General features: G+C 39.9%; 1 protein-coding gene across 1 annotated transcript in view; it reads right to left on the reverse strand.

The window, feature by feature from the left end:
• The window catches only part of kcnq3 (potassium voltage-gated channel, KQT-like subfamily, member 3), an 85,027-nt gene that overhangs the window by 13,936 nt on the left and 43,756 nt on the right, over positions 1-27,335 (reverse strand). The window contains exon 2 of the mRNA XM_064346871.1: positions 139-229. Coding sequence (XP_064202941.1) covers positions 139-229 — 91 coding nt within the window. The remainder of the gene's footprint in view (positions 1-138; positions 230-27,335) is intronic.

Below are 27,335 nucleotides of genomic sequence, written 5' to 3' on the forward strand. Positions count from 1 at the left end.
ATGAATGCAGCCTTGATAATCGCTGTGAAATCAAACGTTATATGAGATCAGTTTTGGTTTACAATGCAAATGTAATTGCCAGCAAACTGAATTAATTTAAAATTTAGTTTAATTTCAAATACAGAATGGTTCACTTACCAATATTACAAGCCAGTGTGCTGAAACTTTTTCATGCTCCTTAAAAGTGGTTAATATGGCCAAGATCAAACACCCCAGCACGATCAAAAATCTGCAAAACACAAAATAATAACAATTGTTATTACAGCAGTCCATTTAAACACTCTTGAATGGTTTAATTTTCCAAGTTCTAGTGTGTCACTTAACCTAATGAACTTGTCTTAGTGATTTTATGCAGTATAGATGAATCTGCCCCAAGTAATGTAATTTGAGTGTAATTTGAGCTTCCTTTCGATGTGAAGGCCATGTTGTTTTTCACATTTTACAATTGCCTCATTCTATCACAAGATGGCACTCATCCCCTTCTACTCCTCATTTTCAGTCCCTACAACCAGAATATGCAGACTCTAATAGATGCTTCAAAGACTATTATACATAAATAAACTCCATATTCATGTGATGTGTAATTTTTCTCTTTAATAATCTTGAACTTTATTAAGCTAATTAGACTTTGAAGGCCTTTCATTATTGAGAGAGTTCATGTATTATGCAGCTATTCACACAGACATCAAAATGATCAGAACCAGCAATTAGTTCTGATACAGTCACTATCGTGGATTTGTCTTCTCCATTTTCTTTTTTTAGTAATAAACTAATCACATAGAGCTGACCAGTATAGAAATATAAGCCTTTCAAACTTAAAACTGAGAAACAACAAACAACATACATGCAGCGTACCTATTTGTTGCATATTTATACAATGTTAAAAAATACAGTAAACAGCAGAAAATGAAGCCTACAGTTTTGTAGAAACAATTCTGTAATGCCACAGGCAAAACTGACCTGTAGGAACAGGACAATTTTACCAGTGAATCTTCCAGAATTGAAACTTTAAACTTGAAATGAAAAGTTCCTTAAAAAGAAGAGACAGGCAGACGCACTAGTGAAGGCCTGTGACAGGGGACAGTTTTGCGCGACACTAATTCAGGTTGAGGTGTCTGAAAGCCCTCCCTGCAGCCTGTGCCCAGGGAACCCGTCCACAGGACAGGCTCAGGCATCAGTCCACAATGCAGACAATACTGCGACCGTTGCACACTGGGGACTGAGGGAGGTGGCTCACGCCAGACGCATCGCTGTGTGAAAACAGGCACTGGCCCCAAATTCTGTTGTGTTCTTGGGGCTCTGCTGCAACTCTGTGAAACCTTATGACATTTAAAAGTAACACTCTCAATCTGAGAAGAACAAAAGGTTACTTTTTGATAAACACAAGTCATGAAAAGTTGAGACAAAACTGGTGGCCATCACATAAAACCTCAAACAGACACAACTCAGCATTGGTTATTATTGTTTTAAGGCAGACTTGCTTGTCTAGAGGCAGTAGCAGCGCTTACATGTGATTGGTTTAGTTGGTAGAAAATAAACAATTGTTTAGCAAAATGGAAATTTTGTTCTAAACTAGAAGGCATGCCTATTTTGGGTTCATATATTGATCCATTAGCCTACACAATGTAATATATACTGTACAGATTGCTATTGCAGAGCTCACCAGTACTCACTGTTCTTGCTTCCTAACAATGTATCAAACAGCTGATTTTGACACACGCAATGTTTTGGCTATGTCACTGATCAGTTCATCCTGATCATTCAGCCTCATGATGGCCAGCTTTACTGAGATTGACACTTATTTGGCCTTCATGTTGAGAGACAACAGCTGCAGACTCCAAACACAAATTCCACATCTAGAATGAACTCTGGAATCAACACTTTCTTGTGCATAAACTAACAAAGCAATGATACATAGCTGGCCACAAACAGCTGAGTAACTGTCCCATTACTTTTCCTACCCTAAAATGGGGGGGGGGGGGGGTTATGTATAAACTGAACTTTGTCTCCACTTTAACCTCATATTTTATTTCAAATCTAATGTGTGGGAGTACAGAGCCGAAACAACAAAAATTGTGTCACTGACCCAATACTTTTGCATTTATCTGTATAATCTATAATGAATCTATTCAAGCACGCACGCAAGCGTGCATGCATGCACACACACTCACACACACACAGTTAACAGAGATGGATTACAACTTTATCCCACTAGATGGAGTCAAGTTGCCACTCTGACTCCGGAAGCAGCACGATGAGGCGTCTTGTCACAGTCCATGCTCCAAGCCACAAAAGAAAATTCAGCAAATGTCTAAGAAACCCTGCAATTCCCACACATCAGTCATACATGAATACAAAATCTCCCTCCTAGAACCATCCATATTTTTGGGAGGGGGGAGGGAGGAAAAAGCATTGAATCCACAGGGAAAGGGAGCCCTCAGAGGACGAGAGAAAAGCACGCAGCTGAACAGTGTTCTCCGACATCTCGGCTGCTTAGAGGATACACTCCCTGCTGTGAGTGACAAACGTGCGCTTTCACAACGGTGAGACTGCAATAACAGACATTACATTATGAAACCAGTCTAAAGCAGAGGGACAATCTAAGCTCATACAGTTCCTATTCATCATTGTCAAAAGATGTAAAGCACATTAATGTATAACTGTTAGAAAACGGTGTACTGGTAAAACAAGGTATATCCTGACATAAGAACCAAGTAAAAATATATGCGTTTGCCTATGCCCAAATTCAGGGACAAGGTTGGCATTCAAAGAACCGGACAATTCAAATCAGGAGAAAAGACAAAATAGTGTACAAAAAAAAACAAAAAAAAAAAACACAAACAACCTTTGTTCCTTTTCACATCCCACCAAATCGAAAGCGTATGACTTTCTGTACAATGTGTCCTGTAATGTGCTTAATCTGGAGGCTGTGATAGTAGCTGTCGCTGTCAATGTTTGCTATAAAGGATACGGGTACAGTGAGGGTGTACAGTATAACAGCTGGTTCTCAGCAGGAGTGTTTCAGATGAAGGGCTGTGTTGAGTCACACTGCAGGACACAGGGCGTGTTCAGATGATGCCTCTGCGCTGGTATCCCTGGATCACAACCCCATTATACGGTGCAAATCAGTCCACAGAGCCCCTCCCCCGAATTACCCTGCGAGCAGCGCATCTCCAAAGCATTATCAGCCGCGGGCAGATGGCTCCCTCGCGCGTTTCCTCGTCGTTTCGCCACCCCTGTTGGCAGCTGAGGCCGAGCGTGATGGACTGCGGCGCGGGAGACGGTCTGACATGGGCCGCTTGCCACCTCAGACCCCCGCTGGCCCCGCCCAAAGCCTCAGTACCATTTATAAGTCCACTGTTTTGCATCTGAGCTCAAGGGCAGCCTACTGAAACTAATTGTCTGCGAGAACGTGGGGGCTAATGGGGGAGGGGCATTTGTACAGTCATTCAGAGGAATTCTGCTTAACAATGGCAGTAAATTGCATTGAATCACAGGCAAAGGGTATATTGACTACAACACCCATGTGCCTCATCGGTCAAATTTTTCTCTTGGATGCCTGCACACTGATATCCGGGTGTCCCGTCAATCACACAGGCATAAATCATATTATCATAAGGTTTCAGTACGGTTGCACTCACCCGTTACTGATCACACTCATCGTGATGCGAGCTTCATTATGGGTGTAATGGTAGCGGAGAGCCAAATCTATCAATTAAACAGCCACAGTGGGCTGGTGGCTTTCTCAGATGAATGTGAATGGAGAGATAGCTGTACTCATGTGGCCACCTCACACCCCACAGGACATAATTACAGAGGAGCTTCCAGGCTGGGAAGGAAGGTAGCGGACAGCAAACATTAATCCTGAGGTAGATGGACATGTCGTTCCCCTTCTCAAACTTCCCAACACTGAAGAAACCCATTCTATCTGTGCATGAATGTATCATGGTTGTTCACATGCTCACTCAGCTAGGCTTGAAAGTGTTCAGAGAATGAGAATTCCAGTCGGGTTGCAGTGTACACTGCCTCTAAAAGTGGGGACTATGTGTACTCTGTAATACGCTTAGACTATGGCGTTGTACATACGTACAGTTTAATTGTCTGAAAAGTATTTTTCTGCACTTGAAGAAAGCAAACCTTGGACACTGAAATGAATTCTGAAAACCAAGCACCCTATCCATAAAACAAATTCAAACCTGGCAGTTGTGTTTCCACAACCCCCACCATCTTTTTGAAAACTGTTCTTTTTCTCCAAGCTTATATTATAATTACTGTAATTGTTATACTGTACATTACATGGAAAATTATTAACACATTTCTCACAAAATATTTGTAGCTCTTTCAAATCATTTAAACAAAAGGTACAAAATGAATTATTGTGCTGAAATACATATTTTTGTATAACAATAGCAAGCTTCGAAAACAAGATTCAGTTATGTCTGCCTCTCTGTTTTCTTAGTCATGGGCCAGCATTGATTAAATATATATATCAGTATACATTGCAACACATTCACAGTCATGCAGTATATATTGACATAGAAACATGTTTAAACATATGTTTATACACACTTGTTTAATGTCTCCCAGGATACATGGTGATTTATGGAGATCTTACAGTGGGCCTGCAAACTGAGATGCTTAATTTTTTAATGTTCAACACTTTCAAATAAATGCCGGGCAGTAAATAATTCATGAACTTGTTGTCCTGCCATTATGCAAAGACAGCGCATCTAATAAGCTTCCGAGCGGAACACCAAAACATCATAAATATTTCAGCGTTACAGCAGATCGCTGAGCACAACGCAATTTTACACAGCTGATTTCCGAGGACCGAATGACGGAGAAGGACAACCCTGCCGTTGTAATCGCTGCCCTGCTATGGCCGAGTTCGTTTTCTCTGCTCAGTGCTCCACACACGTGGCCTGACCGGCAGACATCAGACGTGCTTTCTGAGGACCACACAGGATATGCGGGGGAAAAAATGAACTACGAAAACAATCTGAAAGCCCCTACCTTTCCATCAAAGGCTACCTTGTGACCCTCTTAGGGAGCAGAATTTGATTTGTACGTGGAATCTGAAGACGGAGGGTGAACTGACAGCAGGGAAGGGGGTGATAAGGGAGAAGGAGCCCTTGAGTCTCCATGTGAAATTCACTTTCTCCACTGATGGACAGAATCAAAGGGTCAGGCAGGATGCAAGAGCTCCATCAAGGGGACACATCAAAAAAGCAGGGGAATCGAATGCATTCACACTCAATACAAAAGCTCTTCAGTAGACCTTCCAAGTTCTCAAAGGCAAGAAATGGACTAATCTATTTATGGCAAAAACAAGCGGGTGGCTTTAAAACAAAAAACAAAAAAAACTACCATTCTTACTCTCGCAGAATTATTACAGGAACTGCCAGTAAAAATCGACTTTTCAGTTGATTAAGCCTAATTATTTGTTACATTGTTCTGGGTCCCATAATAAAAAACAATTATTGAAAAATGAATTAATTTCAATTACCTTCAATATCTAGATCAATATCTGGAGTCAGCTGTACTACGAACCCTTCAAAAATCACAGAATTTTAATAAGACCTTGTTTCTCAGCCCATGCTACAAAGCATTTGTGTTTACTCCTGTTTCTGAATACCTAGTCCTATGATATTAGTGTCCACGCAGTAATGATTCTGCAACAGGTCTCAAGAAAATTTCTCTAATCCATATTTGGATGCAACAACAATAATTAATAAATATCCCTGAAGCAATCTGCATTCACAAAAAATCCTGAAACAACCAGTGTTGAGAAATAAGTCATACTTATATTCAGAAGTAACCCTGAAACAACCCATATTCAGTGACTTCCAGGTTGATGTATCCAGTTAAAAAAGCACCAATCGTTGGTGCATTGCAGTGCAGAGGACAGAGCCCCAGTTGCTGAGGTGTCCACAGGCAATTCCTCACTTCATCTGGGTGTGTTCTAGCTGCATATTACATTACATTACATTACAGGCATTTGGCAGACGCTCTTATCCAGAGCGACGTACAACAAAGTGTATAACCATAACCAGGAACACGTATGACGAAAACCCTAGAGAGAAGTACCGGTCCAAGTGCAGGGAACAACCGCATAGTTCAACTTGGACCCTGAAGGTTAAACTGATTAGCACTAACACAAACGAGAACAGCAACAACGCAGTCTATGGAAAACGTAGTCCTGCAACACAATGACTGCAAAGCTCAGCTGGGGGACAACAGAGTGAAAAGAAGCATCGAGTGGCAGCACCCCATATACAAAACTGTGGTATTCAATGGAGCACTGAGATAGCTACTGAAATAGAACTCGTTCACAAATTCCACTAACAACCATTATTCAGAAATAATGCCAAATAACCCATTTTCATAAATAACCCTGAAAAAACCCAATATTCAGAAATACTACTGACACCTCCCATATTCCTAAAGAATTCTGAGAAAGTCTCCAATTTGAAATTCCCCACATTCTCCATGGTTGCCTAGAAACAGTCCTCAGCTGCAGTGAAGTAGCTTCTGGTAGATTAATACACAGAGGCCTCTATAAGTTGACACACTACTGCTGATGCACCATCACCCATTATGGATGTACAGTAAAGGGGTTGGGCCAGCAGGGTAAAATGGATTACTTCTGTAAAGTGCATCTCCGAGAATTCTTTACATCATCATTATCACTGTGATCCAGTCACTCACCTATGAGGCAGAAGTGTTAGTCACTCTGGAATGTTACCATGGTGACAAAAGCACAACTCCACAGCTGTAATTCCAGCTTCCTCCTCTTATTCAAAATAATAACATGCACAAGCCTAATATTGATATTCAGACTTAATACTTTCCATATGTGTGCTTTCACACTCCTGCAGATACAACCCTAACAACTTAGTGAGTGCACCAAATGCATCCTGAACTTGAGAGATAACTATAAGGGGGACAATATCTTCTTGAAATGTTTAACCAAGCTAGTTGTCTAGCTGAATTTCAGAAAGATGGGAAAATGTAATTGAATGCAAAGGGGCTGAAAATAGTTTAAATAACTATACATTATGACAGAGGGATATGATATATGTATCAATTCAAAGTAATGTCAATAACAATAATAACACACATTTCAAGTCATAAAATCTGTAAAGAAAATAGCCTAAATAAGAATAATATTTTTTTAATATTTTGGTTTAACAATGTAGAAATGTAGAAAAATCTTTTTATACATATGCCCTAATTATATATATATATATATATATATATATATATATATATATATATATATATATATATATATATTCAGTTAAAATCACCTTTGTAACCCATTTTGACATCAATAAACATAAATCCTCAAAGAGTGTCATTTAATTGGAGAATGATGCAGCTGTGAGCACAGAACCGGAGAATGGGTTTCCCGCTTATTCCATACAGGAACGCGCCACACTCATTCATTATGTATCATGTGTCAACGTTTAATGTATGGCTGCTGATATAATCAGATGCAACAGGGACCCATTTTATTAAACATTAAACTGTGGGCTAACACATTTGGAGAAAAAATGCATGATTGAATGCTAGTGCATTTAGGTCCAAGGATAAAAAAGGTTCCATATTTAAATAGGCATGGTTAAATAGCAAATGCCTACCACTCCCTCCCTCCAACACTATTTACCTTTTGTTTTCAATCAGTATTCCCAGTATTCTAACTTCTCTACTCCTCTCTTTCTCATTTTCCCTCTCCCTCTGCATTACACAAACATAGGCATGCAAATGCACTCTACAATTCCAAATTTTATAATGGAAAAACTGCATGAATGTCATTGATTCTATCTAACATAAGTAGCCTAGTTGACAGAGTCCATTCTTTAATCATCAGGAAACACTTTGAGCATTCATACAACCCCTGCTTTTGAGGACAAAATCACCTTTGAGGCTTTCACCTTACTTTCTTTTAAAGTCAATGTCCAATAATGCAATTGTGAGACATGTTCCATGCCTTTCTCATATCAAACATTACAGCAATTGCATTAAAATCAGGGGTATGCCATTCTCTGTAGTGATTAAAATTTCATTTTTTATTGCCTTGTTACATTTTCTTTACAGCTGTCATTTTATTGGTATTCTGCAGTAGTGGTACCCTTCTCAAGGGCATGTGCATGGAGATAGAAATTCATTGATGATGAGTCATATGTCCTGTGCCACTCAGTCTCTTCCTTATTAGCCCCATGTCAAGTGGGAAAAATACATGCAAAATTGCAATTCAATTATTTAACAAAATTTGGTATCTCCCCCTTAGTATCTTAGTATATAAATATAGGTATTTTGAATAGCTGTCCAGATATGTACTGTGACAATATTATTTGGTACAGATCAGTTCAGCATACAGATTAACTACATATAAAGAAAAAAAGAGCTTGGGCTCAGTGATATCTTACTCACCTTTTGTATTTTTGGAAATTGACCTTGGAAAATAATGACACGTGTTACATAACACAAATCCTCTTATTTAGCAGTTAATTGCTGTACGTAGTAGTCTTGCATTTTCCACTTTACAATAATACCCACCAAATGTCAAGTGGCAATTCCAACCATTCTACATAACTATATAAAGCTATGGTGCCACTTATGACAATCGTCAAATGCACGCCTTGTGGAGGCCTGGAGGGGAACTCATTTCTGTCTGCTTCACAATCACAGTCCTAGGCAGCCAGGGAATTAGTCTCACCATTATTTCTGTTTGCCTACTCTGTGGTTCAGCATGGGGTGGAGAATACAGATAAAGGAATTTTAGCAGCACCTTAAGGCTAGGAGCAGACTTGCTGTAGAAATGAACATCGGCTAGTTTGTACAAACTAAATGACGTACAATAAAATGACACATTTGTCAAGAAAAATAAATATGCATAAAATGAAATATGCATTGACTCTGGCGATCGCGGCATGCACATCCTTGCAGGCTGAACTAGCTGAGCTGAGATTCCAAGGAATGTTGTGTTGGACAGCTAAGCGTGATTGGTTAAGACACTCTAAAGAAAAACTACATGCAGTTGCTGCTTTATTGAAATAGCATTAGAAGCCAATAATATATTTCATTGATCTAAAACAGCAATACGCCGGAAATCCGGTGTAGTGACGGATAGCTTTAAGCCATGCACTTCTGTGTTTCCTTATCACAACCAAAGAATTTGAATCTGCACTCCCCACTGGCGTGGAGTGTAAGAATATGAAAGGTTTTAAGCTGCAATGACTATACACGTTTGTGTGCAGCACCATGTTTGATTGAGGTTCAATTTATACCAAATGTCCCACATGGTATCATATAGATACTGTCCCCTGTATATTCCCAGCTTATGGGAAACAGATTTGGTAAGAGACTGATCCCTGTGGCTGAAGCTCTTACAGCTACAGACTGATCATAGACTAGTCCTGTCTCCTATCTCCAGAGAGCAGCTGCTGATGTTTTTAGCCAATTTTGATTTATCAATACCTACAAAAATCAGTGGGGCTGAGAAATATGAAAAACACCAAATAATTTAAACAGTTGGGAAGATGGTGAAGTCACTGGTGAAATGGTCTTAACTGACAGTCCTGTTTATAAAGTCATTGCCCCTTACACGTGGATCAGATGGAAAACTACTGGTGCACCCAAGGTCTTGAACAACAGAGGAAACAAGGTGAGTCACTCCACATACATACAAGATGTGTCAACATACAAATAACTTGACCATGAAATTAGGAGATTAATGTATAATCCAAAGGGAAATAGCTAATTCTGTAACATATTCAACAGTGATATTACAATGCCTTTAACACAACTTGATTTCTTAAAGTCTGCACTACATGCAGCTGTGGCCCACATAAGATCACACACAGGAATCATGTAAGAAACCCACTAAAACAAATTTCTAATAATACTTTCAAAATAGATCTCCTTCACATGGCACTTTCTGTAGGATTATTTCAAAAAACCAAAAGAAAAAATATCACCTAACCACTGTCTCATTCCGTCACACTCAATTTTGCTTTGTGTTAACAGAACTAATGAGGCTTGCGATCCAATTTTCAGGAAATATCGCCATTCACAGATTCCTTAAAAACAGGCCATTCTGTCTTTATACCTGCCTGGAAATGCCCCATTTATGGGCAGAGGAGTACAGCACGTATCGACCTGCTGCAACAGAGGAAACAATGTTTCCATCCTCATCACCTCGCACAAAAAGAGCAGAACAGAACACCCTCAGGAGACAGGCTTAGATTTGCTGAAAACTGAAGACAGCAGGATTGCTCGCAAACTGTCACAGATTGTACGTTCTCTTGCCTGCATCATTATTAGCACAGAGGCACGACAAAAAAGAACTTACTGCTGTGTTTTCAAAAAGGCAAGTCTATAAAAGGGGTCCACTCGGCACTCATTTTCTTTCTAAGTGAAAATGAATAGCGGTCGCAATACAAAAAACTTAACCAATGTGTTGCTCAGTTGAGGGACGCGGAAGGGCGGTTCCAATATCTGTATCTGTAGTACCTCCACTGTAATGGCAAATGTAAGCCAGTCCTGGGATTTATAAAGTGAATTTGAGTGCCAACTCATACCTTTAGTGAGGTGAAAAACACACTATTTCAAAATACTCCAAATCAATAAAGAGAATAGGCATTTTTCGATGGCTAAAATAGGATTGCTACACAGAGGAGGACTTGTTCTATGTAGTCCATAAGTCACTGGCCGTTGCACATGGCGGGGGTCACATTACAGCAGAAATCCAGGCACTTGGGTCCCTCTCTGTGGCTTGCCCCTCTCACAAGCCTGCGTGTTATCAACGTGCTTCTGGGTCTTCCTGTTTGTGAAGCTAGGGCACACTGCATGAGCACAGAGGCTTCGGGGGAGACCAACATGCGCACATTTTTAATGGGAGCAGCCTTCCTCCAACAGGCTGATATTCTTTTCTGGCTCAGCAGTTAAGCTCTGCACACCTACGCACCTCACCTACGGCATTCAGAAACCGAGGGACTAAAAAAGAAAGAATGGATTATAAAAACAGCCTAGATAGTTAATGCCTGATAAAACACTTTCCCATTTCAGTTCCACGGGATCCACAGGATTTCCTAATCCCAGACCTTATATATCACCCTATGAAGCTGCTTATTATCCACAGCAGTTTTGAATGTCTTAAGTTTTACAAGTTGAGAGCATCCTTGCATGAAGACAAGCGTTATATCTGTATTGCATAACATAGCAGCTTTTGATACATTTGATTGAGCGCAGGCACGATTACAGTATTTGCTTTTTTACAGTATTTTTTTAAAATGTTCTTTTAATCAGGCCAGGCACAGCTGTAGTTTGCAGTTAAACTTTACAGGAGCTGAGTTATGAAATGCAAGCATGGGAATAATGCTAGCCACTTCAAGGAGGAGGATGAGTGGGTGGACAGATGCGGCCGTCAGTAGTCGCAGCATTCAGGCAATGGGGGGAGGTTTTCTACATCTTCAGAAAGCAGGGAGCATGAACACCAATATTGAAGTGTGTGGGGAGGGGGGGGGGGGTGATATTATACCGACCTCTTCTCTCATGTTTACATAGCTGTCCATTGAGCTTTAAGGCATCTGATCTTTGATGCTGACTGCCATCCAATGAAACTGACAGAGCCCACAGAACAGAGCTATTGCCTGCTCTCATCAAAGCCTACTTGTGGTTTGTTCTCTCCCCTCTCTCTTTCAGTAGCTCTTTCCTTGATGCTGCACTTCTGTCACAAAAACATGCTCTGTACCATTTATCTTCTCTGGTGCCTTTATCCAGCCTTATAAAAATCAGTATTTTCCATCCTATACGCTGTGTTTTCACAGACATGTGTTTTCAAGTACACATAGGGCCTGATTTACTAAGACCTTAGGCACATTCAAAACCTTTTAGTACATGCAAAAACAATAACATGACCACTGAATGGTCTTGGTATTTGTTTTGCACCAATGACTGGTTGTGTTATTAGCTTTGCTTGTGCTAAAAGTCTTAGTATATCAGGCCCTGGGTGTCTTGTGTATTCTGTGCTACAGCCCACAGGTCATGGACTACACTGCTCTTCAACTGTCTTCTGACCATATAAATTGCATTTCTGCCAACAAAGACCATACCAGGCTCATACCAGACAGTGAAATACAATTCCACGTCCAACCACAACATCCCCCATCACGGGAGAACAGAGATAACTGGCTATGGTGCAAGCTTGCCACCTACTGAGAACAAAGCCCTTCAGGAATCAGTCTTTATATTTCCCATGTGAGGTTATTAATGTAGCTGAGGTCTGAGGAGAGTGGAAAAACAAAGGATTATAGATGGATTTCTGTTCAGAGCAACAGCACATTTCCATTCCACTTGTCACTGAAGACTGATAGCTAATGGCTTTGGAGATACAGTCAGTATCACGGTTAACCATCAGACAGCAACACAGTCACCAGTCATGATGACTGCATGGCAATCCCATTGAAGTGCGGCGTCTACATAACATTAGCTCATTAGCAAGATAGACCAAATCTTGGTATAGTGTTTTGTATGGCTGTACTGTGGCATTCACAAGTGACTTTCTGTCCTATAAATAAACTTTTTTAAAAGGGGGCTTCATTTAGTTGCCAAAAAAATTTGTGGGAGTTGGCTATGCATAGCCAGACAGTATTTGCTTTTTTACCTTTTTCTATCTGTTGTTAGTCATGAAGAAATCCCATTAACACATTTTTGATTAATTGCCACATCAATAAGCTGTCACATAAGAAACTTTATAATATTTAATAGCTCCCAGTTTGGGATCAGGATGTTTTAATATCTCTCCTATGTTATGAATATATGATGTGATATCACAGCCAAAAATATTTAAAATATGTCCTTATGTGAGATATATTTCAACTTAATGTTTAAGTAAGAGAACACTTCGAAAAGACCCATTGCACTGATCACCAGACTCAAATCATTAAAATGATTTAAATGCTCTCCTTTACATGATGTTGTTCTAGCTCCAAAATACATTAAGGAGATGTATCTCGTTGGCCTTGGTGCCATAGTAAATTACTATCCCCTGAAGACCAAAAATACAAATTTTCAGGCCTTGTGATAATAGTTTCAAAAAAGAACCACATCTTCACAGAAACCACATTAAAAACAAACAAATATTAACAAGCTGATGTGTACAAAGTAATATGCTGTAATCCGACTTAAGTAAAGTGCAAGGCATATAACAATTCAATGAAAGTTGCATTGAAAGACATGACAACTGCAAACTATTGAAAAAGTTGAAAATACATGCAATCCTAATGCTTGACTTCAGATGAAACAGCTGGAGGTCAGGTAAGGAACTCCAGGATGAGGCATCATGAACATCCTTCCAATCATCAACAATTAGAAAGATCAGCCTACTTTAGTCAGTCAAAAAAATTCATTTTAGCCAGTAAAAATGCATTTTAAGATTATTGTGCAGCTTATTGACTTCCATATTGGCAAATCATCATTCTAAAGCAAAAACACACAGGTCTTGGGACTTGGGAATGCAATTCTGCAAGCAAAACTCTTTATTGCAAGCAAACTAATTTGATCGTCCTTTTTGGAGGATCAATGTGAATTGATTTAAAAGACTTTACTTTTTATGTAGATGTACTAGAAAGATAAATGACGTAAGGAATTCTCAGGATGCATCCTCAGAAATGTAACTTCCACAAAATTGTTCAGCAGGTTATATAAGATAACCATCCAGCACCTCATTGTAAGTACTTAGTCCGAAAAAGCAAGATCCTTCCCACATTGCTTTAAATTGCAAATTATGTGACCTTAGCTACTGAATGAAATGAATAAAGAAAAGAACACCTTACATATCCAGATTACTTCCATTACTTCCAATTATTCTGGTTCATTTTTCCTGGGTGTGTTTCGGGACACAGGGACACATGCACATACACACGTACACAGACACACTCATATTACTTCTTCATTTGAGAGCACAGTTAAATATAATTGCGCATGTTTGCCTTTTAACCACAATATCAATACCGACTGTTTTTATTTTTTCCTGAATGAACTAATCTCTCCATTGGTGAAAAACATATGATAAATCGAAATTACGTATCACTCACTTTATAATAAACAATTACGGCAACTACAGTATTATATTATAGTATTTTCTTTGGCGTTCTATTACCGGAGGCCTTTCTGGGAAAGAAAAAAAAACACAAGAGTATCAAGAGGACACCCAGTGGGTTCTGTCAGTAATTCACACTTGCACACAGCTGGAAGTGCATTATTTAATGGGTATCAGATCTCAAGACTACTGCACATTATGAGTTAGGTTTCTGAATGCTCGTCATGCACAGAAGAGGTCTGAAATGGCAAGACAGAACAAAAAGCTTTTTCTCAATGGGTTCACATCAAATTTAATACCAAATAAATTACATTTTCATAAGACAAAATGTTTCCATGAAAGATTGAGGAGAAAATTGAAATCACGTTCATATCAAAGTACACTGGGGAAGACATCTGGCCCACTTTGTTGCTCCCTCTTTATGTTTATAACATATTTACACACATCCTGTGAGTACTGATGTGTTTACACAAACGTCTTGTGTTACAGGCACCTTGTGCTTTTTTTCTCTACTTGGATATTACCCCTGGGTATTCCTGACAGCCAATTTGCACAGAACATTCAATAAAGAACTGAAGGAATGCAATAGCGTGCCACTCTAGCAATTAAGCTGAACAACAAATATGCAAACATTACTCTAAAGGACACTAAAGGACACTCCCAATACAACCTTGACTAACTGAATAATGAGTCCAACATGAGACCTTAATGTTTTCATTTTCTCTTTGTGCTCAATCTCTGATCCTAAAAAATGCACAATGCAGACACTTAAACATGTGGAAAACCATGCTTTATCAGTCTCTACGAGTCTGTAATTGCCCAAGACTATCAGCATAGAAGCACAGGCCAATGTAAAAAGAGAATGCTGTTCGATTAAGTCAGAGGAAAGAAGGTGGGTATCCCATCTCTGAACAATAAAGACAGAAATCCCTAGCATCAGTCAATCAGGAGTATGGAGCTGTGGATATTATACCCAATTGTTACAGTATAGCCTTTTAGCAAGGTCTTTTATTGCTTTAGTAAAATATGCAGCTGGTATGAATGGATCATGTATGGATTCTAACCTACAGTATGTAGATTGCAGTCACATCAGATAGGGAGAACATGTTTAGCAACAATAATAGATAACAAAATATTTAGATTTTCCATAATTGCTTTCACACTACGTGCACCTGGTAATCATAGGCTGAACTGTAGATGATTTGCCAGTGTTCACATTATAATTCAGCCAGTGGCATATTCTTGCTATTAATTACACCTCCATATACTTTTGTATCAAAATCTAATGGAACACCACTTTTAACTTCCATGTTGCATCGATTGTATTAGGCAGCTGTGGCACAAAAGGCGAGTATAAATCTCAAGCTTCACTGAAGGCACCACTGTTCTTTTTCATGAGGGCTTTGGTAATATTGCAAGGAAAACAAAAATTCTTAGCCAGAATATGTTAATGTGATACTTTATCAACACAATTGCCCCAAAAAAGCCACTGACCCAACACTTTTCAATTGAGAAAATAGGAATATTGTTCTTTTTATTCTCTTTTTATGTATTCATTTTATTCATTAAAAACACTTCTTTATTCCTCTTTTATACTTTTTCAATCATCCAATAGCATAACAGAATATTCCTGTAACTCTGTGTGCAGGGTTCACCCTAGCTGGGAATACTACAATCCAGCCAATTTATCCAGGACATAAACAGATGGAAATCCAAGAACTAGTTTCCTAAAGTATCTTCCAATCGCCTGTTTCACACTGAGATTAATCGTCCTCAGGCACAGTGACAGCTTTAAATAGGACTAATTCCAGGCTCCCGTTATCGATTGTGCTTCTGGCCTGGTTCTTGACAACACCACCAGAATTGCCAACAGTACAGAGCTTTTTCTCTCTGCCACAATAATGACAACTTGAGTTAACAACTCTTCTGCGGGGCGTGTCTGTGTGTGCCTGTGTAAATATAGCACAGTACTACTTCAGTCAGAATATTTTGCAAGTCACTCGTAATATGACTACAAAGCAGAGGTTGTGTTCAAACATTTGTCCTTAGGTTTGATTTTTGGTCATAACTTTAATTTTCCTCCACAAACAGTGTAGTGAGTTAGAAATTAACAAAATTTATCAGAATTATTTTGAAACTGTTGAATAAGGCTAAATACTCTGGTATTGTAATGCTGAAAACCATTCCTTCAGCTGTGGCTTTCAGACAGGCTGTATGGGACTGTGCTCTGCTATAGAATTCAGAACACAAGAACAGCCATGGAAACTTTCAGGCCCCGTATAGACCAAAACACCATTTTACTGACACTCAGCATTTTTAATTTTCAATTTGTCAAAGCAGATCGAAATCAGTACAACTGCAGTTGCACAGATTATAGACTGGGTATGACAGATAAGACAGAAAAAATGATCTGAAATCAATAGATCCTGCAGGTTATGAATGTGTTTTGAAGAAATCAGTGCCTGAAAATATCCACTAAAAACACTTTTGGGTCTTTTTTTATATCAATACACTCCTGGTTTTTTATTTGGAAGAGATAATACACTCCTCTGTACCAAAAGGTCAGACGAGAAAAAACATGAAATCGGTATAGGTGCAGAATACATCCTCACATAAAGTTTGTAAGCCTGCATGAATCCTTTGATTAAAAGAAAAACACAAGCAGGCAAAAACACCACTGCATCTTGCTACCCCAGACACAGACCTGCAGACAGCACCTGCAGGTGCTGCGATAATAACAAACAAAAAAAAAACAACAGAAGGCTCCACCTTTGGCACTTCACCAAAACCAACATGAAAGAGTAACAATGATTGCTGTGAAGGCAGAGAAAGAAAATACATTTTGAGGTTTACATTATTTCTGGGCCAGGTGTCATGTTTTGTTGGCAAGAGGACAGTGGGGACTCAGTAAAGACTCCTGAATACCCCTCATGTGGTATTCATCTGAACTAAACTCCTGTTTCAGAAAACATTTTCTCCACTCTTGAGAATATATTATACTTTCTTTGCCTGAAGCAAAAGTCATTTACAGTCAACAGGTGAGCATCACAGCTTTTGAGAGAAACAGTAATACAGTGTCCTCCAAAAGTATGAAACGGGTAGAGTGAAATTTGTTATTTTTCCTCTACATGTGTGTATAGTTTACTGTTTTGCAGAAACAGCTGTTTTTGTGTGGAGTCCCCCAAATATGGTTCTTGAGATTAAGTCTGAAACTCAAACAATGAATTGCTGGGTCTCGGACTTCATCTCAAGAACCATATATTCAGCTATATTAAAACCTACACAGAAATGGACATTCAGGAGGTTGCATATACATAAAGGTGAGCATTGGCCTGCTATAGGTAACACCTGCCTGAATGTCTCCGGCAGTCAGGCACACGGTCCTTGGGTAGAAACTGTTCAAAAAACTGCTAGGATGGGTCCTGGTGCTTTCTGGCCTGTGCCTCCGGAGGTTGTATTTGGTGTCGTGCCAGGTGAGCAGACTGTGACCCAGGTGGAGCTAGTCTTTGAGAATTATTCAGACTTTTCTCCTGCAATATTCTGTGTCACAATGTTCTATGGATGGAAGGCAGTGTAGTCCTGACTATACTCAGGAGGGTGTGTCTGTCCTTTTGATGCATTGCCAAACTAATACTGCCAATACCTCACATCAGGATGCTCTCAATGGAGCCATGGCAGAAGTTGACCAGTTCTTGCTTGTGGATACCGTTCTTTTTCAGACATTTAAGAAATACAGGTGCTGCACAGCCTTTTTCACAACTGCGTTGGTGTTTGCTGCCCAGCTCAGATTACAAGAGATGTGTAGACCCGAGAACTTGATACAGTTGACCTGTTCAACTTCAGCACCATCAATGTAGATTGGCTCGGGAGGGCTGGAGTGTATCCTGAAGTCCAGACTGAGCTCTTTTGTCTTAATGGCATTGGGAATGAGGTCACTGTCCTTGCCATAGGTTGTCAGGTCACTGATATGTGGTTTCATCATTGTTGTGGATGAGGCCAAGCACTGAAGAATTGTCTGAAAACTTGAATGCAAAATGAATGTCATAGGTGGATTTGCAGTCATTAGTGTATGAAGAAAAGAGATTTCAACCGAGGCAGCAGCCCTGGAGGGTACCTGACAGGTGATAACATGAAAGCTGACAGGAGTATTTCTACCTATTTTCACCACCTGCTGTCTGTCAGTTAGAAAGTGCTGGATTCAGTTGCATGTGGAACTGGGCAGATCAAATAAATAAAACCATAATTTAGTGATTAACATTCAAGCTCATAAAATTAATTCCTGTGATCTCCAGTGCTGCAGTCTTATATATTTTAGCAGTTGACATCACTTCGCAAGCCAGTGAGACAATTAAATGTGATCCAGCAAAGTAACATGATACAGTGAAATACAACTGAATTAATAAAACAGAGGATGGATAAAGAGACAAGGCTCTGGCATATTTCTGATAGCATGACAGGGAATGTACTGCCTTCTGAAAGATGTATGATTGCAGAAAACAGGGAGCCCTCTTGGGTGGGGTGCCCAGTTAAAGCTCTGGCTGTTTGTGTAGATATGTGTCCATTGTTATAGAACTGAACCTGGACCATTCCACTGCTGACTGTGGCCAAGGGTCCAGAATAGGTATGTATCATTGACCATACTGTCACTCAAGGAGGGGTCGGTTAACTGGGCAGGTTTGCTCCATCAGACAATACTCCTACTCCTCTATTCTATCACAGGCTGTCAGTTGGTACCAGCTGCACAATTTGCGCTGTGTCCAGAACAGCGGCTGTGTGTGTGTGGAGTACAGGGGGGGGGGGGGAGAGCAATATGCTCTTTGAAAGAAGCACATGCAAACCTGCACGTGTTGCTGCAGAGGTGGGAAGAGCTTGAAATGGCGGTCCAATAGGGCTCCAATTAGGAGACGAAAAAAATTCTGACAAAAAAAGGGTTAAAAAAAGCACTGCACAGCACGCTTTGCTGCACACCATGTGATGCATAAATCCGGGAAAACCTCCTTTTTTCAGAGCGCTGAGTCAGAGAGGCCCTGGCGTGCAGGGCTCCACGCTCTGATTCAGTGGCATGTGGGCTGTGGCACTCCTCCCCTTTTCACCTTTTCTGCTTTGTTCTACTTCTTCTCCTTCGCTTCAGTTTTCCGTTGGAAATTGGTATGGAAGGGTTATGTCTTGCTTCAGGACCTTTAATAGTGATGAAAAAATGATAATGACATTCATGTTCCATAAAGCTCAAATTGAAGGTGACTGTCTTCAAAGCTGTCGGTCAAAATTGTTCCTCCTCAGGGAGTCCTCAGATCCTGATTAGGAATCTCAGCTTTTCCGTACAGAGCACACACCCTGTGATGATCCCTGAAAGTCCAGTGTTTTAAAGTCTTACCCGCAACTAGCCTCCCACAGCGTATTTTCGAAGGTCAAAGCATCTCAACCCTAGTTCACTCAATTTGCAAGAATAAAAGACATTAGCATATACGATATTCTGTATCTATCTGATTACAAAAAATGGCAGCCAATTATTTTAAAAAACATATTTGGTCTCCAAAGGCTGTTGCACATAATTAAACTGATCCCTTTACGCAATGTCTCTGAACTGTAGTTTTATTGCCAATAGTCCAAGAGTACAGAGACAGAGGGATCATTAATCATCTGACACCACTGTCTGGATTTTGGTGACTGCCTACAGTAATCAATGTGCAAAAAGGGGTGATAAATAACAATGATAATTACGAATATTTTTGAAGACATTTTTTTGGTCACCTGAAACACTTCTGGGGGGAAAAAATCATTACACAATAGGCTTGTCGCAGCATTTGGTTTAACTAGTGGCACATGGTGCATGAGAATGTAGTATTTAGATATCTCTGAGGTTATTACCAGTATTTGTAATTACAATTTAAAAATAAAATAAAAGTAAAAAAAATTAAATCAAAGTGCATTTGCAGAGCTTCGGTGTTGATGTTATAAAAGTATATGCTGTAAGCACATTATATAGCCTGTGTGTTCTTATCACTGATTAATGACAGGCTACAGTTTTGTAACTTTTTGTTTTAATTTGTTTACTTTAAGTCTTCATTTGGTATCTAGCTAGGACCTGTTTCACAAAGCAGGATTACTGAGTTAGCTGGATAACTGCACTGAGTAAAATTCAGAACCCTCCCAAATCTGGAACATGGACTGAAAAAAGAGCTGTTCTGGGTTTTACTCCATGTGAGTTATCCAGCTAACTTTATCCTGCTTCCTGAAATACCCCCTGGACATTGAGAATAAGGATGTGAACACAGAATTGCATGTGGAATAAGTAACATTAGTGGGCCATAGGTCATAGCTAGCTAATATACATGTAAAGTCAATGACAATGAGTTATCCATAGCCTTCTAAAAGTTAACAACTTTATTCGCTTTGTTAGTGAAGTTGGCTACACATAACATTAACTAGATAGCATGTATGCTATCTGATTAAAATAAATGCAGGTGAATTACAGCTCTAGCTAAGTTGCAACTATAAGCAGTAGCAGCAGTTCTCATAGGGGGGTACACCATCTTGATAGAAGAACAGAATTTAATGCAAAAGCTACCCAACCTCAGGCATCTAGCTGCATAAGGGCACTAGCTAAAAGTAACGTTAATTACAGGTCCAACAGAAAACAGACCAACTCACTTCTCATAGACCAACTGCGTCACTTTTCATTCCCTTGGTGAACTTCAGCTGATGCCTCCGAAAAGTGAAAAGTGATCCCAAGGTAGTTTTTGAATGAGCCCTGTCAGCTGGTCTTTTTGCTTTGCTGTATCCAGGCTCCTTAGCATCTGCCATTGCAGAAAACTAGCAACAAACACTTTGTTGGAATCTGATCCCAAACCACTGGCTCTGTAGCCCAGAAATGTCCCAAACACATTTTAGAATAACAAATACTGGTAAAAGGCACATACATTTGTCAAAACTGTGTAAAGACTGCGATTGCCAGTGCATCATAGATATGCCTTAGTGTACTTATTTTGTAATATTTTCTAATAGAAAATCGTCATGTTTATTTTATCCAATATTGTAATTCTACTTTAAATGTTGCTTTTCAGCAGGTTAGTACCAATAATGTCCAAAAATCTTCAAGTTCTTTCTTAAAGCTCAATTTGTGCCCATCATGTCATATTCACAACTTGTTGATTTATCCTTCTTCCAGCTAACCTTGGGCACTTGAAAGTGCCAGTGAAACGGCTTCCATCACAGGTCAAAACTGTTTGCACAAAGGCATTGATTTTAACGAGCGTGACCATTCAATTTATAATGGCAATTCAGCAGAGGTCAAAGCAAGAGAGTGGGATGCAAAGGGGGCATGCATACTTTGTATTTGGTAGAAAAAAAACACATAGCTGTTGTCACGGGTGTAAGAGTCAGGTAGGTGCGAGAGATTAATGCCTGCAGGAGATGAAGTAGTCATCTGCAGAGACCACACACTGGACAGCCGGACTTCATTCTGTAACAGCTCTGCCCCCCAGGAAGACGTACCCCACACCCCAGTTTCCACCTTGAAGTGCCTCGGTCAAAGACAGTGAAACCATGCCAAAGGCAAGCTGTGATCCAGCTGCGCGAGTGTGGTGCGTCTGTGACAAAAGTGTATTTAAAGGATGATGGTCCTGGGGCCATGAATATTCATCATGAATATTAATATGAATATTGCAAGTAGCAGAAGCAGTGCCCTGTGTTACAGCACTGCTGTAGAGCTATCAGCTGTTCTAGCGGTTATTCAGAGCTACGTTTAATTGCTTCTGCTTTCTTAAGCCTGTTAGCGATGAACAACTTTAAGTGCTTGACTGATACCACACAACATTGAATCAATTAATCAATTCCTTTTTAATTAATAATGACCACAGTGCACATTCCACACAGAGCTTAGCAGGTTCAGTACACAGGAAAGACATGTTTACAGCAGAGATGTAGGGTGGCCTCTCACCTTGGCCCGATACACACACATACACACATTTTCACACGCCGTTCCAGGCGGGTGACTAGGACACAGGGTCTAAACATCACTTCTTATCACCAGAAAGGGAAAAAACTGAAATGTATCCATTTTTTGCTGCTGTCAAGAAACCCCCAGCTAGTGACAGCACCCTTTGTACACAGGGGCCCAATCAGTGATCCCTAATCCATCTTTGTGGCACCAGAGCGCTGCTGAACATGACGCCTCCCACCTCAGAGCAGGAGAAATGAGTTCGCTGACGGTGCGAAATGCCCATGTGCAGAGAACACTGTGACCCTCTTTACATCAGGGAGCAAGACACCAGCAGGGTTTCCCTGATGCCAGACAGGGAGCGACAGCTGACAGCTTCCAAGAAGTACGTGGGCTGGAGTGAGAAAAGCTTGCAGTTTAAGAGGATCACCGTTTGCTGGCTGGTGCCAGTAAACTGTGATGGGGAGATGACAGAGGCTCGTTGTCATGGTCGCCAATTAGAGATGAGGAAATAAACAGTAATCAGGTGCTATTCAAATTCTCCAGGACTCGATCCACTGTAAGGCTAACCTTCTCCAGAGTGCTCCCTGGTGGCCAGTTAGGGTTTGGCACCTGATTTGGTATCAAATTAATGGATTTGCTGCTCACTGTCGTCAATACATCTTTCCGAAAGGGAAAGAGGTGTTTTTTTTCTGAAAAGTTTGATGTTATAGCGCCTTACACCAACCCACCTGAAGTCAGTTCTTTTAACAGCTACCATGAACTTTAGCCAGTGCTCCAACATCCTGATAAAAGTGGGAAGAATATTAAATGCAACCCACAATGTCCCCATTTCTTTGGGTTTAATTGCAGGGGGAAAAAAACTGTAGCTCAGCTAAATGTAGCCATTAAAAGTTATACACATTCACTGTTTTTTTTTTTTTAAACCTGAGAAAGTACATGTTAATATTATGACTAACTGTATTACAGTTACTGTGTAATTACATGTTGGTATGTATATTTGAGTTTGGCATAAGGCACGGGCTGTGCTTACAGACAGAGATTGTATTACATACAAAAATATATTCTCATTGTCAAAATGTGTCAATGTGTCAATAGTGTCAATAGGAAACCATGAAAATTTACAAAAATGAAAATTTGTCTACCGCACTACGGAACTCATTCAGTAAACATGTATTCTTTCCATTACAAGACAGACCTGCTGCTCTGCCCTTGTTCAGGGAAATGGATTGATTTTCCTGCTGATGCGAGGTGCCAGGCAATGAAATGAACCCAGTAAACATGGATCAATCACACTACCCCATCTGTTTATGAACGCAGCTTTTGAATATCATCGGAAATGTGGAAATGGAGGAAGACAGAAATCATGGTGGGATTTGATTTGCTTTCCTTACAAATCAATGGTATAAGTACAGGATAGGAGTTCGCCATAGGTTCTTCTTTTTTTTGTTGCAACGGAGCCTAAGGGTGCAGTACATACAGAATGCAGCATTGTTATGTTAAGCGTGGAGCATGTTCGGAATGAGAATTCTGACAGAAACCGCTGCAAAAGTCAATGAAAAGATTTAACGAATGAAAGAAATATATGTAAAGTGCCTGAACCTGGGACTTTTCTAAATCCAACTCCAGGATTATTTACAGAAAGATGGTCTGTCCAAAAGTTAACCAATGCTTATTATACTGTGTGTGTGTGTGTGTTGACTAATATGGATTTGGATGGATGGGTGCGTCATCTACCAGGACTGTTTTCAGGAACCTGCGATTCCCATATTCCTGCATTTGGCAGCAGCATGCAGAATTGAAGGTGCTGGCAAGCTTTGCTAAAACAGCAATACAGAATAATTAATGTGACTTTTCTGATTACCTATTTTGGGGGGTTATAAATCAGCCCAGAGGCTTGAGATTAATGATTTGAAACTGTCATCATGTATAATTATGGGCTTTTTAAAGAATGAGTCTGTTAATGGTTCCCATTTCCCAAGTTCCCATTTCTATACCAAGTTTAACCATTTCATTACTGAGAAATGCAAAACTGAAATTTTTGCAGCAGCAGAAGTTAAAATGATCTAAATAAACAGAACTCACCAGTCAATGTATTTAACAGCACTGGCCCTATGGCTACGCTCAATGTGATTTACCTATTGACTACCAAGACTGAGCCCCATTAATCCCTGACTAAAACAATACACACTGGCATTATGGCTTTGCGTCATAGAAGCAGCAGACCAGAAAACATCATGCTACATCACGTGTTGCAGAGCAAGGCTGAGGAACTAAGCCTCCAGACGGATTAAGTGCATTTCAGCCGTCCTTCCTGCATGTGGTAGTTCCTGTCTGGAAATAGGCCTCCACTGTCTAAAGCAGCAAATTGACTTCAGGTGAAGCTCCAGTGAGCTGAAGCGCTCCTCTAATTCCTCCATCACAGCAGAATAATCACTCAGACTACATTCTCCATGGTGACATTTGCCAGAGTGTGACAGAGTGGGAGAGACAGAGAAAGGGAAAGAGAAAGAGAAAGGGAGCGCGAGCAAGAAGCCGTTGAACCCGTCACAAATCACCAGTCTGGGGGCACAGGAATCAACTGCTCTCGTGCACCAAGAGATTCAGTTGAGCCAGGTTCTTGTGTCGGACAGTAAACCCCCTGGACCTGGAATGAATCTGAGTGGTTGGCTTCCACGGCAACACTGTGGAGACACACTCCACAGTCTGAACTCCAGGTCTAGTCAAGACAAGGCCGCAAAACACGTCCAAAGATGGAATCAATCGCAAAATTATGTTAACCAGCTGGCAAATCCCATGACCTCACTACCACAGCTTTTCACAATGAGAACTCACACCATCAAAACCCAATCATGGTGTCTTTGTTATTTAGTTCTGTGTCATTACACTTCTGTATCGCTCCATGCCTCCAATTAGGATTGAAAGCACTTAAAGGGAAAAAAAAAGAAACAGACTGTTCCTGTTCCTCCTGACTTTGTCTGTGACACTTTAACACGATCCCAGGGGACTGCTGGATAACAGCCTCTGAATCTTTCATGGCAAAGGCATCACAGGCAACTGGTCTGCGCGGGGAAATATGCATCATGCGGCACTTTTTGCAGATGTGTTGACCACTCGCACCCGGCATCCGCTCGTTAGCTTCCTCGATGTGACCACGCAGAGGCACTTTAAGTTAAATGGCACATCCGCAGTCGGTGGTTCTTTTTTTCACTGTCAGCTTGACACTGTGGAGAACCCTACCGGAAGACATGCGTGGCTGTCATCAGTAACAGGCCAGATAGAGAAAGCAACTTGGCATCTGTTCAATCAAAATAACTGTCTATTTGAATTTTACCATTGGACAGGTTGTTTCTTGCCAGCAGTATATTTCAAAGATATGCCTCCTTCCCCTACTTGCCTTGATTTCATTCCATTCAATAATCCTTAATGCTTCTGCAGTTGTAAAGATATATAGCAAAAGGATTCCCTTGCATCTGGATGCCTTTCAGATTTTGGAAAGAAATTGAATTTTGTGTTAGCTCAAAGCTTCCAAAAAAAAAGAAAAATATTCATAGGAGAAAGCGAAATAAGGCAACTTGCATATAAAGTTTTGTCAGAATAATTTCTGGTTGGAATGAAGTCACATTTAGCTTTGAATATGTTATTATTAAATATGTTAATAATAACCAAACACTTCTACAAATGCAAACAGAAACATTAAATCTGAAAACATAATGTATTCACAATATCACAGTATAAATAGCACATGTTTGAAAGGTTTGCTAAAAACAGAATCAAATGATGGAGTTATGACAATGTTCTTTACGTTTTCAAGTGGTACCATCTATGAAGTCGCCCTGTATAAGAGTATCTGCTAAATGTCAAAATGTGAATGTCTAAATTTAAAATGTAACTATAAAACATTCAGAAAAACAACTTGGAAAATAAAAAGGTGTGGTTTGCACAGCACAGCCCAGACCAAAGCCCTTTCCCATAAAGGTTGCATCCCAAACAGAACGAAGGGAAGAATTTGATTAGGCTGTATTTACTTGAACCAAATGCCATATCAGCTAATGTTATTATGTCAAGCCACGATAAAACATACACCAAGACAAAGACAAAGGAAACCGCATAAACTCAGAAGACAAAAGGCAGACACTGAGGATAGGAGAGAGGCTGTTCTATCATGTCCTCCAGCTACAGAGCCACATTTCGTCATTTTCAGAGGAACACTGCCAGCAAACTGCTCAGAAAAAAATAAAAATAACACAATTATAATAATTTAGGAGCTATAGCCACATGAGTCAGCAGAAAGCTTTAAAAACAGCAGAACCATTGCTGAACAGAAATAAGGCCACTTTGCTTATGAGGTATTCACAATGTGAATTACAGACCATCACCTGCCTATTTCAAGAGCTAAATTAAGGGTTTCCAGTTTGTTTTAAAAACTCATAAATAGTTTTTCAGTTCCTCTGATTACCGCAGATCCCAATTGATACGAATTATGGACTCACTGGTCAACTGAATAGGGTATAATCCCAGAAGAAGCATAAACAATTATGCCTTTGAATCCTTATTATACAATACACACATACATTGTCTTCATTTTCACAAATTATATGATGTTGCTTATAGTAGCAAACTGTGATTAAAGATTCTCAAACATTCTCACCCTTAAATCTGCAATGTCCTTCTTACATAACTTTGCGGTCACAGAATTAAAATCCAGAATAGTTTTTTTCTAGTTTTAAATTGAAAAGTAACATGACTGTAATAATTCCTTAGATTTTTTTCTGTAACAAACCAATTTGTAGCATGATAAATAGTGATGAAAATCTAGCATCAGAAGTGACCGTAGATGACCCATGCAGAACAAAATGGCCAACAGCGCTATCTGAAGTGACATGGGATTGGCTTTATGGGGTTGCCAATAACTGATCTCCCACCAGACCAGTGGCTGCAGATGTTCGTACAAATTATGCCTCTCTCCTCTCTCTGTGTCTCTAGTAGTTTCTAATGTTACAAATGACATCCTTCTCCTGAGACAAAGTCAATGCTGGGCACCACACAATAAAGGTTATCCCTGGGCAATTCTATCATTGTCCTGTTTTTTCTAACAAGACTATTATCCAGAAAATACATCATGTGAGGCAGCCGAGGCATGATGCAGCTGCCAAACTAATCAGAACAAAATTAAATGTGAATTTTTTCAACAACATTTGAGCTAATTTGTCAGATGAGCCCACATCAGGCAACGTTCAGTCAAGTTGTATGAATACCAGAAACAGCACTAAATCTTTTGTAGAGTAG

Source organism: Anguilla rostrata, chromosome 8 (assembly GCF_018555375.3).
Source record: "Anguilla rostrata isolate EN2019 chromosome 8, ASM1855537v3, whole genome shotgun sequence".
NCBI classification, from domain to species: domain Eukaryota; kingdom Metazoa; phylum Chordata; class Actinopteri; order Anguilliformes; family Anguillidae; genus Anguilla; species Anguilla rostrata.